Genomic DNA, 16,362 nt, shown 5'->3' on the forward strand with positions numbered 1-16,362 from the left:
AAGTGAGAGAACTCCAAGAAATATTTTAACATATGAAAGAAGAGCAGCATCTTCTGCCCGGGCTGGGTGGCTCAGTTAGTTAGAGCGTTGTCCCGTAAACCAAAAGGTTGCGGGTTCAGACCCCAGTGAAGGCACATTACCTAGGTTACAGGTTCAACCCCTAGCTGGGGCACATATGGGAGGTGACCAATCAATGTCTCCCCTCCGCCCTCTAAAATCAATAAACATATCCATGGTTGAGGATTTTAAAAAAGAGAAGGATCTTCTATTTGAGAAAAACTAACAGCAAGTAACCTGGTACAGAGACTACTAGTAAATTCTATTGCAGAAACATCCCTTGCCCAGGGCTGGGTCTACAATGAGGATAAGAGGGGAAGTGAGGCCCTCTCTGGAGGCAACGCACACACAGGGACAGTGTTTCAGCGTTTTGCCATCCGAAAAGTAAGTATGCTCCTCACCAAAGTGAAACCCGCTAGCCTGACTGCCCAGTCCGACCACAGTGCCTAAGTGGCCCTTCCCTCCTGCCCTACCACTCCTCTCACATGGCAGGACCCAGACTTCACTTACTTCAATTCCTGGGAGCAGGTGTCCCTCACACATTCCACCACCACCTGTTCCGTCAGCTCTGCAGCCAGGTCCTGACTCATCTGAGTTAACAGCAGTTCTCTTTCTTGTTTCAACCTGAAGTTTTTTTAAGAAAGAAAAAAGCACAAGGGGAATGTTTAAGAATAAAAGTAAGTGGTGGCATCACACTCCATGACCCCACAGGTGGGGATTTGAATTGTGTTGCCTGAGTCAGCAGGCCTAACCCTCTGATCCCACCAGACAGACCACACAGCTGCCCCCACTCCAGTCCCCCTCTCAATGGGGAGGAGCTGCTGCTCACAGGGTGGGCATAGCCTCAAGACCCCCTTCCACTCCCTAGGCCAACATGCACGAGGGCGCTAGGTGAGCCTCAGGTGTGATGCAGTGACAACAACAGCAAGAGCATCCTAGACCCGTTCAGGTTCTCTCCTGTGTCTACGCACTAACCCCCGGGTATACCTTAAGAACGAGACACACTCACCTCGCCTCTTCAGCCTGCCGCCTCTCCTCCTCCTTGCGTTCCCTTTCCTTAGTTATTTCTTCAGCTGCAATGTGTCTCAAAATGCCCGCGGTTGCAGCTGTTAACAACTCCTCCATAGCAGCATTGGAAACACTAGACAGAGCAAAGTGGGTATCATTCTAAATAAATTAATAAAGCCAAGCAAACCACATAACTTCTAACTCTTCAAGGGGAAAAATTTTAATTGGCTCTTAGCATAAAAATTAAAACCACGGTTAGAAACACATACTCTATCAAACCTGACTCATGAAGACACAGAAAACCCAACTATACCTACAACCAGTAAGGTGATTGAGTCAACAGTCAAAAACCCCTCCCAACAAAGAAAAGCCAATGACCAGATGGCTTCACTAATAAATTCCATCCATTACTTAAGGAAACAGTAATGACAATCCTTCTCAAAGTCTTTGAAAAAACTGAAGAGGAAGCAGCACTTCCTAATACTTCTATGAAGCCAGCATTGCCCTGATTTGATACCGAAGTCAAAGACCCTACAAGAAAACGACAAACCAATATCCCTTATGGATACTGATGTAAAAATCCTGAACAAAATACTAGCAAACCGAAATTAAGTAATATAGTTAACTTTTGAACAACACAGGTTTGAATTGCACAGGTCCACTTACTTACACATAGATTATTTTTCAATAAATAGTTGTTTGTATCCACAGGTTTTACATCTTCAGATTCCCCACCGCAGGTCAACAACAGTATTTTTGCACTCCCATCCACGTATCAAAATACTATATTCGATCTGAGGTTGGTTAAATCTGCAGATGCAGAGAGCCAACTGTAAAGTTTTTGGGGAATCAAAAGTTTTACGTGAATTTTGGATTGTGGAGGTTGGCACCCTACCCCTGTGCTGTTCAGAGTCAACTATACCTTGTATATTACACCATTTCATGATAAAACATATTCAATACATTAGGAATAGAAGGAAACTTCCTCAACATGATAACACCCATAGCTAACATATTCAGTGATGAAAGACTGGGTGAAAGCTTTTCTTCCAAGATCAGAAACAAGACAAGGATGCCTACTTTTGACATTTCATTCAACACCATAATGGAAGTTATGGCCAGAGCAATTAGACAAGAAAAAGACAACCAAACTGGAAAGAAAACTATGTCTATTCACAGATGACAGGATCTTATATAGAGAAAATACTAAGAAATCACTCAAAAGTTATTAGAACTTGTAAGCAAAAGTTCATCAAGTTGGGAATAGAAGAATGACTACCCCAAAATCAATGGCATTTCTATACACTAGCACTGAAAATTCTGAAAATGAAATTAAATAAAGAAAACTTCATTTACAATAGTACAAAGAAACAAAATAATTAAATTTAACCATGGAGATGAAAAGACTTGTATAATAAAAACTACAAAATATTGCTAAAATAAGGATGGCCTTAATTTCATGAATTGGAAGGCTTAATATTGTTAACATGTTAAAACTACCCAAAGCAATCTAGAGTTAATCTAATCACTATAAAAGTCCTACAAGCATTTTCTACAGAAAGAGACAAATCCATCCTAAAATTCATATGGAATTTCAAGGGACCTCAAATAGCAAAACAATCGTGAAAAAGAGGAACGCTAAGTTGAAAGACTCATACGCTGTGAATTAGTGACTTACTACAACACTACAGTAATAAAAAGTGTAGTACTAACACAAACACAGACATGCAGGGCAATGAAATAGAATAAGAGCCCAAAAGTAAACCCTCACATGTATGATCAACTGATTTGCACAAAGGTGCAAAAACTATCCAATGCGGAAAGGACAGTCTTTTTAACAATTGGTGCTAGGAACTCTCAGGTCAAGATGGCAGCATAGGCAGAGATGGCTCGCCTCCTCCCACAACCACATCAAAATTACAACTAAAATATACAATACATTACTCAGGACCATCATAATCAAGCTGACTGGAAGTCTGACAACTACAGAATTAGAGACCACATCCATCCAGACTCGTAGGAGGGATGCAGATGCAGAACAGGCTGGTCACACACCCACATGTGGTGGATAAAAATTCAGGAGGGGTATCTTGGGAGCAAGGAATCCCAGCCCACACCAGGCCCCCGAGCCCAGGGTTCCAGTGCCAGGTAGGTAAGTCCCCACAACTTCTGGCTGCAGAACCAGCAGGGATTGAGTCGGTGGAAGAAACTGCTAGAGCTCCAAGCAGTTCCTCTTAAAGAACTCACATAGGGACGCACTACTCAGACTCACTCCCTCTGAGCTCCAGAAGCAGGGTAGCAGCTTGAAAGGCATCAGTGGTTTACAGGGAGAAACTGAAGTGTCTGGCATCAAGGCAAGCAGAGGCCATTGTCCCTTTTCTGAACTCTCCCCCCAACGGAGCCACAGAACCAGCAAGCTATGCCATATCTGAGATTCCATCAACCCAGCTAACACTGTTTGCCGACCCCCACCAAGATCCCTACCCCACCCCTCAGTCTGCTTTTCCATATGCATGGCTGGTCTTGGCACATGCTTCACAACTTCCTAAATCCTTTCAAACAAGCAACAGCTGGCCTCAGTGAGCCCCAGGACCTGGCACTACCAGCAGTCATAGCTTGGCTTCACTTGGGAATCTCCAAGGCCAGCACAAGTAGCGGCCATTTTAGATTGCTTTATACCTCAGGCAGGGCACCCCTGGCTAAACAGGTTGGACCTGACCTTGGCCAGCACCACCCAGGAAACCCCAGGGCCAGTGAACACAGTGGAGAGCAACAGACCACATCGGAGCACTACTACCTTGTCCCTACATGGCTGATCCTCCATGGAGGGTAGAGGGTGGTGGTCAGTGGTCACAGCCAGTCCTTACAGCTGGACTGGCCTGAGTAAATCCTTCCATTGACCTGCCAACAGCAAGCAAGTCTCAACTACAATAGGAGGATGTAGTCAGCCCACACAAAGAGTGCACCTTAAGTACCCAGCTTCAGTGATAGGGAAGGCTGTGCCACTGGACCCTATAGGACACCAACTACATTAGGCCATACTACCAAGACATGGAATCAAAGAAGTTCTACCTAATACACAGAAACAAATACAGGAAGGCTGCCAAAACAAGGAGGCAAAGAATCATGATTCAAATGAAAGAACAGATAAAAACTCCAGAAAAAGCCTGGGTTGGTGCGGCTCAGTGAACTGAGCACTGGCCTGCAAACCAAAAGGTCACTAGTTTGATTCCCAGTCAGGACACAGGCCTGGGTTGCTGGCCAGGTCCCCAGATGAGGGTGTGCGAGAGGCAACCAGTCAATGTATCTCTCACACATTTATGTTCCTCTCCCTCTCTTTCTCCCTCCCTTCCCATTTCTCTAAAAGTAAATAAATAAAATCCTTAAAAAAAAAAAAAACCTCCAGAAAAAGACCTAAATGAAATGGAAACAAGTAATAAGTAATCTCTCAGATGCAGAGTTCAAAACACTGGTTATAAGGATGCTCAAGGAACTTAGGACCTCAACAGCATAAAAAAGATCCAGCCAGAAATGGAGGATACACTAATTGAAATAAAGAACAATTTACAGGGAATCAACAGTAGAGTGGATGAAGCTAAGAATCAATCAATGATTTGGAACATAAGGAAGCAACAACCAACCAATGAGAACAAGAAGATGAAAAAAGAAGCCAAGAAAATGAGGATAGTATAAGCAGCCTCTGGGACAACTTCAAGAGGTCCAACATTCACATCATAGGAGTGCCAGAAGGAGAAGAGAAAGAACAAGATATTGGAAATCTATTTGAAAAAATAATGAAAGTAAACTTCCCTAATTTGGTGAAGGAAATAGACATGCAAGTCCAGGAAGCACAGAGTCCAAAACATGATGGATGCACAGAGGCCCACTCCAAAACACATCATAATTAAAATGCCAAAAGTTAAAGGTAAGGAGAGAATCTTAAAAGCAGCAAGAGAAAAGCAGATAGTTACATACAGGAGAGTACCCATAAGACTGTCAGCTGAGTTCTCAAAAGAAACTTCATGCTAGAAGGGATTGGCAAGAAATATTCAAAGTCACAAAAAGCAGGGAGCTACAGCCATGATTGCTCTACCCAGCAAAGATATCATTTAGAATCAAAGGGCAGATAAAGAGCTTCCCAGACAAGAAAAAACTAAAGAGGTTCATCATTGCCACGTCATTATTATATGAAATGTTAAAGGGACTTATTTAAGAAAAAGAAGATCAAAACTATGAACAATAAAATGGCAATGAATACATATCCATCAACAACTGAATCTAAAAAACAAACTAAGCAAACAAGAAGGATAGAAACAGAATCATGGATACAGACAGCATTTTGATGGTTGCCACATGGGAGGGGGTGTGAGGGAATGCGTGAAGAGGTGAGGGGATTAAGTAGTCGATATAGGTAGTTACAGAATAGCCATGGGGATGGATGTAAAGTACAGAATAGGAAACGGAGTAGCCAAAGAACTTATACACATGACCATGGACATGAACAATGATATGGGGATTGCCTGGAGAGTGATGGGTGCTGGGTGGAGGGGAGGAAAGGGGGAAAAATCAGGACAACAGCAATAGCATAATCAATAAAATATAATTAAAAATTTTTTAAAATATACAATTGGTGTTGGGAAAACTAGACACCCACATACAAAAGAATGGTGTTGGACCCTTACTTTATACCAAATATAAAAATGAAATCAAAATGGATCAAAGACCCAAACTTAAGAGCTAAAGCTATAAAACTCTTAGAAGAAAACATAAGAAAAAAATCTTAAAAACATTGGATTTGGTGAAGATTTCTTAATATATGACACCAAAAGTACAAACAACAAAGGAAAAATAAACTGGACTACACAAAAATTTTAAACTTTTGTGCATCAAAGGACACTATAAGGAAGGTGAAAAGATAATCCACAGAAGAGGAAAAAAATATTTGCAAATCATCTATCTGATAAGGAATTAATAACCAGAATATAAAAGAACTATAAATAAAATAAACCCACCCAATTCAAAGATGGACAAAGGACTTGAATACACATTTCTCCAAAGATTCATCAGTGGCCAATAAGCACATGAAAAATGATGTTCAACATCATTAGTCATTAGGAAAATGCAAATCAACACTACAAGATGCCACTTCACACCCATTTAATGGTTATAAAAAAACTCACACACACAGAGAAGATACCATGTGTTGGCAAGAACACAGAAAAATTGGAACCCTTGCGCATTGTTTGTGAAAATGTAAAACGATGGAAAATAGGCTGTTTTTCAAAAACTTAATAGATTATATGATCCAGCATTTCCACTCCTAGGCACATACCCATAAGAACTGAAAGCAGAGACTCAGTACTTTATCATCATTATTCACAATTGCCACAGGTAGAAAACAACCCAAGTGTTCATAGTATCACTATTGACAATTGTCAAAAGATGAATTTTTAAAAATGTGCACGTATATACTTGCACACGTATATGTGTGTATATATGTTTAATGGAATACTACTCAGTCATAAAAAAAATGAAGTCCTAATACATGCTACAACATAGATGAACCTTAAAGCCATTTTTGTGTCTGAAAAAAATCAGACGCAAAAGAACAAATACTGTTATGACTTCCCTTATGAGAGGTACCTAAAAAAGGCAAATTCATAAAGACAAGAAAAGAGGTTAACCAAGGGCTGGGGAAAGAGAACAACAAATTACTGTTTAGTAAATATAGTTTTGGAATGATGAAGAAGTTCTGGACATAGATAGTGATGATGGATATACAACATTTTTAATGTATTTAAAGCCATTGAACAATATACTTAAAATTGGTTTAAATGATAAATTCTGTTATATTTTACCACAATAAAAAAATAAAAATTAAGCTCATGGAAATCATTTATATTTAGTTCCATCAAGAAAGTAAATACAGTAGTCCCCCTCTATATAGCAGTTCATTTATCGCGGCCCCACTGTATCGCGGGATTTTTAAAAATATTATAGTTAATTATTTATCGTGGATTTTTCGCTATATCGCGGGATTTTCGGTACTGTATAAGTATCTTGTTAAAGTTATGTAGGTTAAGAGTGTAGAATAAATCTAAGGTTCCTACTTCACGGGGGGGGGGGGTGTCTAGAACGTAATACCTGCGATAAGTGATATAGGAGATTCCAATGGGCCCTTGAGGTGGACTGGGAGCTTCCCTCTTACCTCTAACCCCTATCCCTCCCTTCCCTCAATAAACCTAGGTGTGAAACCCTAAAAAAAAAAAAAAAGAAAGAAAGTATAGACTTGTCCAGGTAGCTTATTTGGTTAGAGCATCAGTCCCGATATACCAAGGTTATAGGTTCAATCCCCCATCAGGGCACATACAAGTATCAACCAATGAATACATAAGTAAGTGGAACAACAAATCGACGTTTCTCTAATTAAAAAAAAAAAAAAAATTTAGGTATGTATATAACTTCAGTATAAAAAAATGAATCAAATCTATCAAAAAGACTGATTCTTTCGTGTAGTCTACATTTTTATAGATGAAATATATTTAAATATACTTTATAATTGTGTCACTTTATTGTGTGTTAGGATTTCTGAAATCCTTAAGAAAGTCTGATTTACTAAATTTATTAGATTTTAATCAGCTTTACAAAAGTTGCTTAAGAGCTTAGAAATATTTTGATTATTAAATTTATTAAGACTAGATGTTTTAAGTATTAGACAAAATCAGACATAAAAAATTTATAAATGTCTAAGGAAATTTTCCCATGGTTTAAAATGCAAATGGTATAAAGGGATTTAATCTGTCAAATTTATAAACTGAAACTTAATCCAAGATCAAGTAAAATGAGTATGTTTAATTTTGGGAGGGGACTTTGAGCATTTACTTATTGAATTTATTGGAGTGACATTGGTTAATAAAATTACACAGGTTTCAGGGGTACAATTCTGTAACACATTATATGTTGTATTGTGTGTTCACCACCCCAAATCAAGTCTCCTTTGAGTATTTTTAATTTTTAATAATGAACTAAGTTTTACTTTACTAGAATTTCAAGTAGTAAAGTATTTTTAAAAATAGGTTTTTAATTTACAACTTTAATAAACCTAATGTTGCTCAAAGAGCAGACACAAATGAAAACTACATGCCAATGAGAGACAGAAGGTCAAAAACATGAACTACACCCATCTAGAGAACAGGACCGACATTCAAGTCTGTACATGCGAAGCTGCAATCTCTTGCTGAAGACTGAGCAGCTTTATGAAAGGAAACGTATGGAGGGATGGAGTCTGGGCCCAGTGAATACAGACAGCTTCAGAGCAGAAGGGGCACCCACTTACCACCCCACTTACCCAAGAGCTGTGGTTGCGAAGGCTGCCCCAGCGGCACCGACCTCCTCGCAGTCCTTCTGTAGAACTTCCTGGATGAGCTCGTCCACCACCTGCGCCAGGTCCTAAAAAGAAGTCAAACGGGGCATGAGGAGGTCAGGGAGGGGGTCAGGCTCTAAAGAGAGGACAGATGAGGAGGGGGAGAGGGTGGTCAGGCATGCCATAACACTGCCTCAATCTAGACAGGGCTTGTAACCTAAGGGCACTGAAGACTTTACAGAACCACTACATTCTCATGGAACATCGCCGCATCCAGGGCAGAACTCCCATTGAGACCTTTTTCTTTTTTTTTAACCTTTGCAGACTTCATTTGACACTGTGCTTTGTCCTACAATGTCTGGGACTTAATAGCAGCTCAGGTGGGGCAGTCAGGGCCAGGTCCTAACAGGAACAGGTAGCAGAAAGCCCCACGGTGGCCCACATAGGGGCGTTGATGGGAAGACAGCTTTCCCAGGATAGATTCCCCCGGCCCCTCTCTTGGGGGCCCCCTTGCAGGCTTATGTGTGTGCTGTGCACCCATGCCGCCATGGCCCCTCCGCTCTAGGCAGTGTGGGGCCTGGCTCCATGCTGGTCTCTAATGGTTGCCCCTGCCCACAGGCCCAGCTGATCGCCCAGTCCAGTGGCCAGGCCTTCAGTGCGGCCTACCCAGAGTTCCTGAGGGCCAAGAGCACCAACCCCACAACAGCACCAACCCCAAAGACCTGAGCCAGAAGGAATACAGCGACATCAACACCCAGGAGATACACAACAATGACCTCATCCACTTCTCCAACTCGGAGAACTGTAAGGAGGTGAGGTGAGGGACTGGGCGGGCAGAGGACACAAGCAGGCCAGGGTAGGGCTCTGGCCTGAATCTCCTGTCTCTACTGCAGGCCGAGATGCTGCCTGGACATGACCTCGCTCCTGCTCCTGCTCCTGCGCTGATTACAATCAGACTTAATGGCCTTGAAAATGTGCCTTTTAATGCTGCTTTTGTGCACTGGTGCTCAGCACCTAGGAGAGGTGCACATGGGAGGCAGCTTTACAGCAGAGAACGTGGGTGCCCTGCCCAGGAGTGCCGGAGCCGCAGGTCTCCCTAGGGTGGAGGGGCTGAAGCCCTGGGGATGGTAACGCATCCCAACCACTGCTGAGTGAATGAGCAAGCGAAGGAATGACCCCGCTGAGTGAGGAAAATGGTCCTGGCTGCTTTGCTGAGTGACCTTGGCTGTTTGTTCAGTGGCAGGTAGCAATCTGAGAAGGTGAGCCTTGAAGCCAAGAGGGAGTGAGAAGGACTTTTCCAGACAAAAGCAAGGCTGGGTCAGGGTCAGAGTCCTAGAGTCTGAGAACACTCCTGCATGGATTTGAGGGCTATTGGGGGGGGAGGGGGCTGGCAAGGCTGGTGTGGGAGGGAGGGATCTGTGCACCAGTCCCACCATGGGCATTGGACACTTTTTGACGGTGTTTTAATGACCCAAACATGGGGCTGACTATGCTGTTTCTGGAAAGGCTTCCTGCTAATGAACAGAGAGGAGCCATCTGCAGAGGATGGGGCAAGCCTCCTGCATGCTCAAGGATGGCTGTTCAGAAGGCCCCCAGGGCCACACTTGCACGCCAAACATGCTCAGGGTCTGTGGCCATTTTCCATACTCTCCCTCAGCCCTCCTTGATGCCCTGGCTGGGGTAGTCCCCAGCACCTGTCCAAGCAACAGGTGGCAAGACCGAGTCCCACAACCTGTGTGGTGGACAGGCCCTGCTTGACCCCAGGGACACACCTGTTGGTGGGCACAATGACCCCAGGGCCGTGCCCATCAGTGGGCATGTGGTGATAACTGTGGTCCCCATGTCCCTAGTCAGCATGTCCACTGGCTTTTGAATGAGTATGTTAAGCACCATTCAGAGCAGACAGGTGGGTGCAGGATGGCACTGGGATAGAATGACCATGGACACCACATGTCTGCAGAGCTTTTAGCACAGGAAGCACTTATTTTATCAACAGCATTAGGTTCATAAAAACCCTTCAGCTCATTCCAAAATGTTTCACCTGTGGCCATAAAAGAGACATGGGCAGCAAGCTAGAGACCCACAGACCGTCCCTGCTCTCAGAACCTCACACTCCTCGTCGGAGACACAGACTTCAGCCTTATGGGCCAGGTCCCCAAGTGAGATCTACAATGGCTAGAACATTCTAAGGTCACATGTGGGACCACCTTAGTGGATTCGGTCTGCAGACAAAGGTCAGACTGGAGATCAGATGCTGCTGGACATTTGCGTACAACAAGCTCCTTGGAAGACTCCTTACCGCATCGGAGTACACAGGCTCAGGCTTTGCAGGAAGCAGCTCTGGCTGCACAGGTGGCTGCATGTCAGGGAGGAAGAGGCTGGGTGCCACACTCGGGGTTGGTGCTGGGTGGTGAGGCAGAGAGGCTGGTGCAGGTGCAGGGAGTGGAAGGGACTGGGGGAGGAGGGCAGGCGGGGACACGTCTGCCTCAGTACCACACTCCTCTCCTCTCCCTCCACCTGGAAGAGAACAGGCAAATGTGGGCACTGAGGACAACCTCCAGGCCACCCACAGTGACTTTAAGGACTGGCCACCCTCCTCGAACTTCAAGCACCATGACTCCAGGGAGACTTTCAGGCCAATCTCAAGGTGAAACACCTGAGCACTGAGCCAACATCCATACCTGGACCCCAAAACAAGACAGATGCTTCGGGCTCCCAAAAGGCTTCCTAGAGGGACAAGCAGCTAACTTCCTCCCGCAGCTGCGGCCACTTCACTCACCTGCTGTGTCCAAGCCAGGTCTCTGGGTGCCCACCAGCAGCTCCGCAGCTAGGCTCTCCCCAACATACTTGTTCTGGGAGTTGAAGCTGCACACGGGGGTATGACGAGGGACAGGGGGCAATGGCCCTCCATTCACGATTTCCCCAATCGACACCGTCAGCTTCCTGGTAATAAACACCGACTTCCTGGCCTTCAATAACCCCTCTGGTTCCAAGAACGAGGACCGGTTCAGCTCAACACAGCTACTCAGATCAGAAAGAACCCACAGAGATGCACCACAGGTGAGAGGCCAGCCTTCACTTCTCAGTGCCTGGCAACAATGCTAAAAGCCCCATCCCTGTCACTGAATCGCTGTTTCCCAGCCACTCTAAGCCTTGCTATGGATACCAGGGAGGCAGCACATGAAACATGCCTTCTCCAGGGCCTGGCACATCGACAGCACTTCCCAGCCCTTTATCTGAATTCAGACAAAAAAGGAGAGGCCCTGCGGTTTCACCCTCAGCTCTTACCCGTCGGAAACGGTGAGCCCGTGGTAGTTGAGGAAGTCTGTGGCCTCTTCGCAATCTCTGAAGAGCAGCATGCGTACCACGCTGTCCAGGGGAAAGACGGTGGATCGCTGCGTGCTCACAGTGTACGCAATGTTGAGGGCCCGGAGGGCATCCTTGCGGATCTGAAAGAAGCCAATCACTTAAGTCTCAGGGTCAGTTGCCCCAGGACCACAGAATGACTGGCATGGGGGACAGGACTCCTGATGTAGCTCAGTCCCTCTGGGAAGCAACCTGGCACTACGGGTCCCAGGCTTGGCACTCTAAGGCCATTTGCTCAGTGGAAAATGCCCAGGAATGCACGCAAAGGAAACAATTTCATATACAGAAAAGGTCAGCCTGAAGACCTTATCTGTCAGAGAAATAAGAAAATAAACCCCCTGCCCCCATCAGGGCATGGAAAGTAGACTGTGCAGCACCCACTGAACAAAAAGCTGTGGGGCTACTAAAAACTACCACAAAGACAATGGGATGCCATTGAAAATGCGTGGTATAAAATTAAGTAAGAGTAAGAGATAAAATTGCTTCTTAGCATGATAACAAATGCTTTAAAAGAAGGCGGAAAAGGAAAAACACGAAAATGCTAACAAAACTCGGATTGGGTGATAGGACTCTGGGTGGCATCTTCCAAAATTCTTTAACTAACTCAACCAGTATTTCTCAAGTGTTTACTTCATGCCTGGCATTGTTAATGCTGAGACTACAACAGTGAATAAAACAAAAACCCTGTCCCCACGTAGCTGGTGTGTTAGGGAGACACCAACGCTAAGTAAAATGAACATATAAAATGCTCAGTACGTTTAATGGCAACAGTACAATAGAAAGAAGGCCAGAAGAGGAGGACAGGAGCACGAAGAGATGGGTCTAGCCAAGGTGGCCGCCAAGCCAAGGCCTGGAGGAGGTGGCCCTGTGTGGCTCTGTGAGAAGGGAGAGCGGTGATAACAGCAAGCGCAGAAAGCCTGAGGCGGGAGGCACCACTACAGCAGGAGCCAAGCAAGGAGGAAGCGGCAGAGGCGGTCCCGGGGACAAGGGATGGTATGGGCTTAATGTTATGGGCACAAATGGTCAACATTCGAAAAACAGTAAATAATCATTAAAAAAACATTAACTATTAGTTTTATTTATCGATTACATGGAATTCCCCAAGTGGCACATTGTTAGAAATCTTGTCACTTGTTCCAGAATTTCAGTTCTGTTGGCAACTATCAGATCTGACAATGAGCATTCCTGCTGAAGATGCTTTGCCTGGGATGTGATCGTGGGTTTCGTCACTGTTCAGAGGAGAACTTGGTGTATGACCAAAGAAGAAAAATGAGCTGGAGTCACAAGAACCAGGAGGCAGGCAGACCTCAAGGGCTCTCAGCAGGGACCCCTGCTGGTGGCATCCTCCACCCCTGCGGCTGGTGAACAGCACAGTGTGTATACCGTGAGGTATGCATGGGTTGCTCTGCAGTCCTCCCCAAGTGTCCTCGGGCTGGGGCTGAAGGCCCGACTGGAGATTCTGAGACCAGGAACTCTCATCTAGGCAAAGCCCCAGGTGCCCACCTTTATAACCCCAGAGCACAGCACTGACAAAGAGCAGGTACTTGAGATATTTATTGAAATGGATTTAGCATCATCAGGCTCACTCTAAAAATTTAAATTAGTACCACTGAGAATTTCTAAATGAGAGACTTCGTGCATGTAGTTTTTTGCTTTTCAATTTCTTTGTTTCCAGGGAAGACAGTGCTAAACTCTAGTTATATGGTTATAAAGAGATTTCTCTTATCTGAACCCTAAGAACAGTATTTTTCATTGCCTTCAGTGATCAACATTGCAAACCCCTGTAAAACGGGGTAAGCCCCTCTGGGGGTGCTACCATGAGGGATGCATGAGAGTTAGAATACAGAAACACTTAAAACATCACAAATAACAACAACCTGTTCTCATCTAATTCTGCAAGTACAGTGACATCACTCACCTGATTAAAGTAACAATGCAAAAGACAAGCATTCAGGTAAGAAGCTGCTTGGACCAGTTTGAAAAATCTCACGAAATTATTACTGTTCAATGCAGCAAAAGCCTGAACGGCAAATTTCACTTCCGGGGAGTTTCTAACAGCTGGATGGAACTGTTGTACTTCTCTGTTAATTGAAGGAGATAAAAAAGATTAGAATTTTATTTTTAATTAATTAGACAAAATATCCATAAAAACAGATCTAATAAAAAACTAGATTTGACCCATAGTGAGAAAAAGGGTCTTAATGGTGACGTGTACCATTACACTCATTGTTTACTAACTTCGAAGCTGCCACACTTGGGCCACACTGGTAAAAAGGTTTTCTTTAAGAAGACAAGTAAAGTAAATAAATTCAAACAATTAAAAAATTGCTTATCTAAGAGTTATCTTAATCCCAACTGACTACTAGCTGTGTTTGATGACAATGTTTAAGAAATAATATCAAACTTTATTTTGTTTAGAAATAAACTGATTTGACTAAATTACTCAATAGGACACATGGTTAACATATGAAAAGACTACACAGCCACTTTCCATGACAAGTTTACCTCCAAGACTTAATTTTAAAACTTAGTATCAATCACACATCTAGATATTCCGTGATAAGGTTCTTGGGGAAAGTACTAAGCTAAAAAAGTTTCAGCATAAATAAGGGAATTTGGGAACTAAAGGAGACAGCGGTTGTCATCAAGTCCAGTTTACTAGCGACAGAGCCCAGGGGACTCTGCTGTATTTCTCATGTGTATACATACAAATCAGACTGGGATTTGAAATTCATTCTTTCTTAATATCACACCCCTAACATTCATTTCACACAAATTTTTCCTCTGCTGTCACTTAAATCTTTGCCGAGTATATGCACGTGTGTACAAGGAAACACACCTGAACACAGCGAATTGCTAACAGATCTGGTAAGGCACTTTGGGCATCACTGTCCTGGCTCACTCGCCTGTTCTGCTAATGAGGCCGATCCCTTCCTCATTTTCTCTTGTTGATGAGGAATCCTTCTCAGGAAGGGTTCGGGGCCAACTTTAAGATGTGCTGGTATCAACCCCGAATAGCAAAAGCAATCTTGAGACAGAAGAACACAGCAGGAGGAATCACAACACCAGATATCAAACAATACTACAAAGCCACTGTAATCAAAACAGTCTGGTACTGGCATAAGAACAGACATATAGATCAGTGGAACAGAATAGAGAGTCCAGAAATAAACCCAGGCCTCTATGGTCAACTAATCTTTGATAAAGGAGGAAGGAACATAAAATGGAGTGAGAAGAGCCTCTTTAACAAATGGTGCTGGGAGAACTGGATAGGGACCTGCAAAAAAAAGAAACTAGACCACCTACTTACACCACACACGAGAATAAACTCAAGATGGATCAAAGACTTAAATGTAAGCCGTGACACCATAAAAGTCCTAGAGGAAAACATAGGCAAGAAAATATCAGATATCTCACGTAACAATCTCTTCACGGATACATCTCCTAAAGCAAGAGAAATAAAGGAAAAAATAAATAAATGGGATTACATCAAACTGAAGAGTTTCTGCTCAGCAAAAGAAAACATCAGCAAAATGAAAAGGAAACCAACCATATGGGAAAACATATTTGCCAATGACATCACAGACAGGGGACTGATTTCCAAAATATATAAAGAGCTGATACGACTCAACATCAAGAAAACAAACAACCCAATTAAAAAATGGGCAAGGGACCTGAACAAACACTTCTCCGAAGAGGACATACAGAAGGTCCATAGACACATGAAAAAATGCTCAACATCATTAGCCATCAGGGAGATGCAAATAAAAACCACAATGAGATACCATTTTACACCAGTCAGAATGGTCATCATCAACAAATCAACAGACAACAAGTGCTGGCGAGGATGTGGAGAAACGGGAACCCTACTGCACTGTTGGTGGGAATGCAGACTGGTGCAGCCACTATGGAGAACAGTATGGAATTACCTCAAAAGATTAAAAATGGAACTGCCTTTTGAACCAGCGACTCCACTACTAGGATTATACCCGAAGAATCTTGAAACACCAATTCAAAAGAACTTATGCACTCCTATGTTCATTGCAGCACTGTTTACAATAGCTAAGTGCTGGAAACAACCTAAGTGCCCATCTGTAGATGAGTGGATCAAAAAACTGTGGTACATTTACACAATGGAATACTATGTAGCAGAGAGAAAGAAGGAACTCCTACCATTTGCAACAACATGGATGGAACTAGAGAGAATTATGCTTAGTGAAATAAGCCAGGCAAAGAAAGAAAAATACCATATGATATCACCTAATACAGGAAACTAAAGAACAACACAAACAAAGGAACTAAATAGAACAAAGAGCAGAATAGCAGTCAATAGGGGGGAGGGGAGAGGGAGAGAAGGGGGATAAGTAAGGGAAGGGTTTAATTAAAGAGCCTGTATAAAAGACTCATGGACATGGACAACGGGGAGGGATATGATTGCGGGAGAGGGGGTGGGTTGGGTGGGGGAGAGAAATTGGGGGAAAAGGGGACAACTGTAATTGAAAAACCAAAAAAAAAAAAAAAAAAAAAAAGATGTGCTGGTATCAGCATACATCCCCATCCGGCTCCCA

General features: G+C 43.5%; 1 protein-coding gene across 1 annotated transcript in view; it reads right to left on the bottom strand.

Annotated features, from left to right (window-relative positions):
* LOC150020672 (germinal-center associated nuclear protein-like) overlaps positions 1-16,362 on the bottom strand; it is a 47,359-nt gene that overhangs the window by 19,499 nt on the left and 11,498 nt on the right. The window contains exons 9-15 of the mRNA XM_090272473.1: positions 13,713-13,875; positions 11,717-11,877; positions 11,208-11,449; positions 10,728-10,945; positions 8,414-8,514; positions 1,067-1,198; positions 568-681 (exon numbers count right to left, since the gene is read on the bottom strand). Coding sequence (XP_090128599.1) covers positions 568-681; positions 1,067-1,198; positions 8,414-8,514; positions 10,728-10,945; positions 11,208-11,449; positions 11,717-11,877; positions 13,713-13,875 — 1,131 coding nt within the window. The remainder of the gene's footprint in view (positions 1-567; positions 682-1,066; positions 1,199-8,413; positions 8,515-10,727; positions 10,946-11,207; positions 11,450-11,716; positions 11,878-13,712; positions 13,876-16,362) is intronic.

The sequence above is a fragment of the Furipterus horrens genome, unplaced genomic scaffold, assembly GCF_987537825.1.
Source record: "Furipterus horrens unplaced genomic scaffold, mFurHor1.1.pri manual_scaffold_1, whole genome shotgun sequence".
In the NCBI taxonomy this organism is placed as follows: Eukaryota; Metazoa; Chordata; class Mammalia; order Chiroptera; family Furipteridae; genus Furipterus; species Furipterus horrens.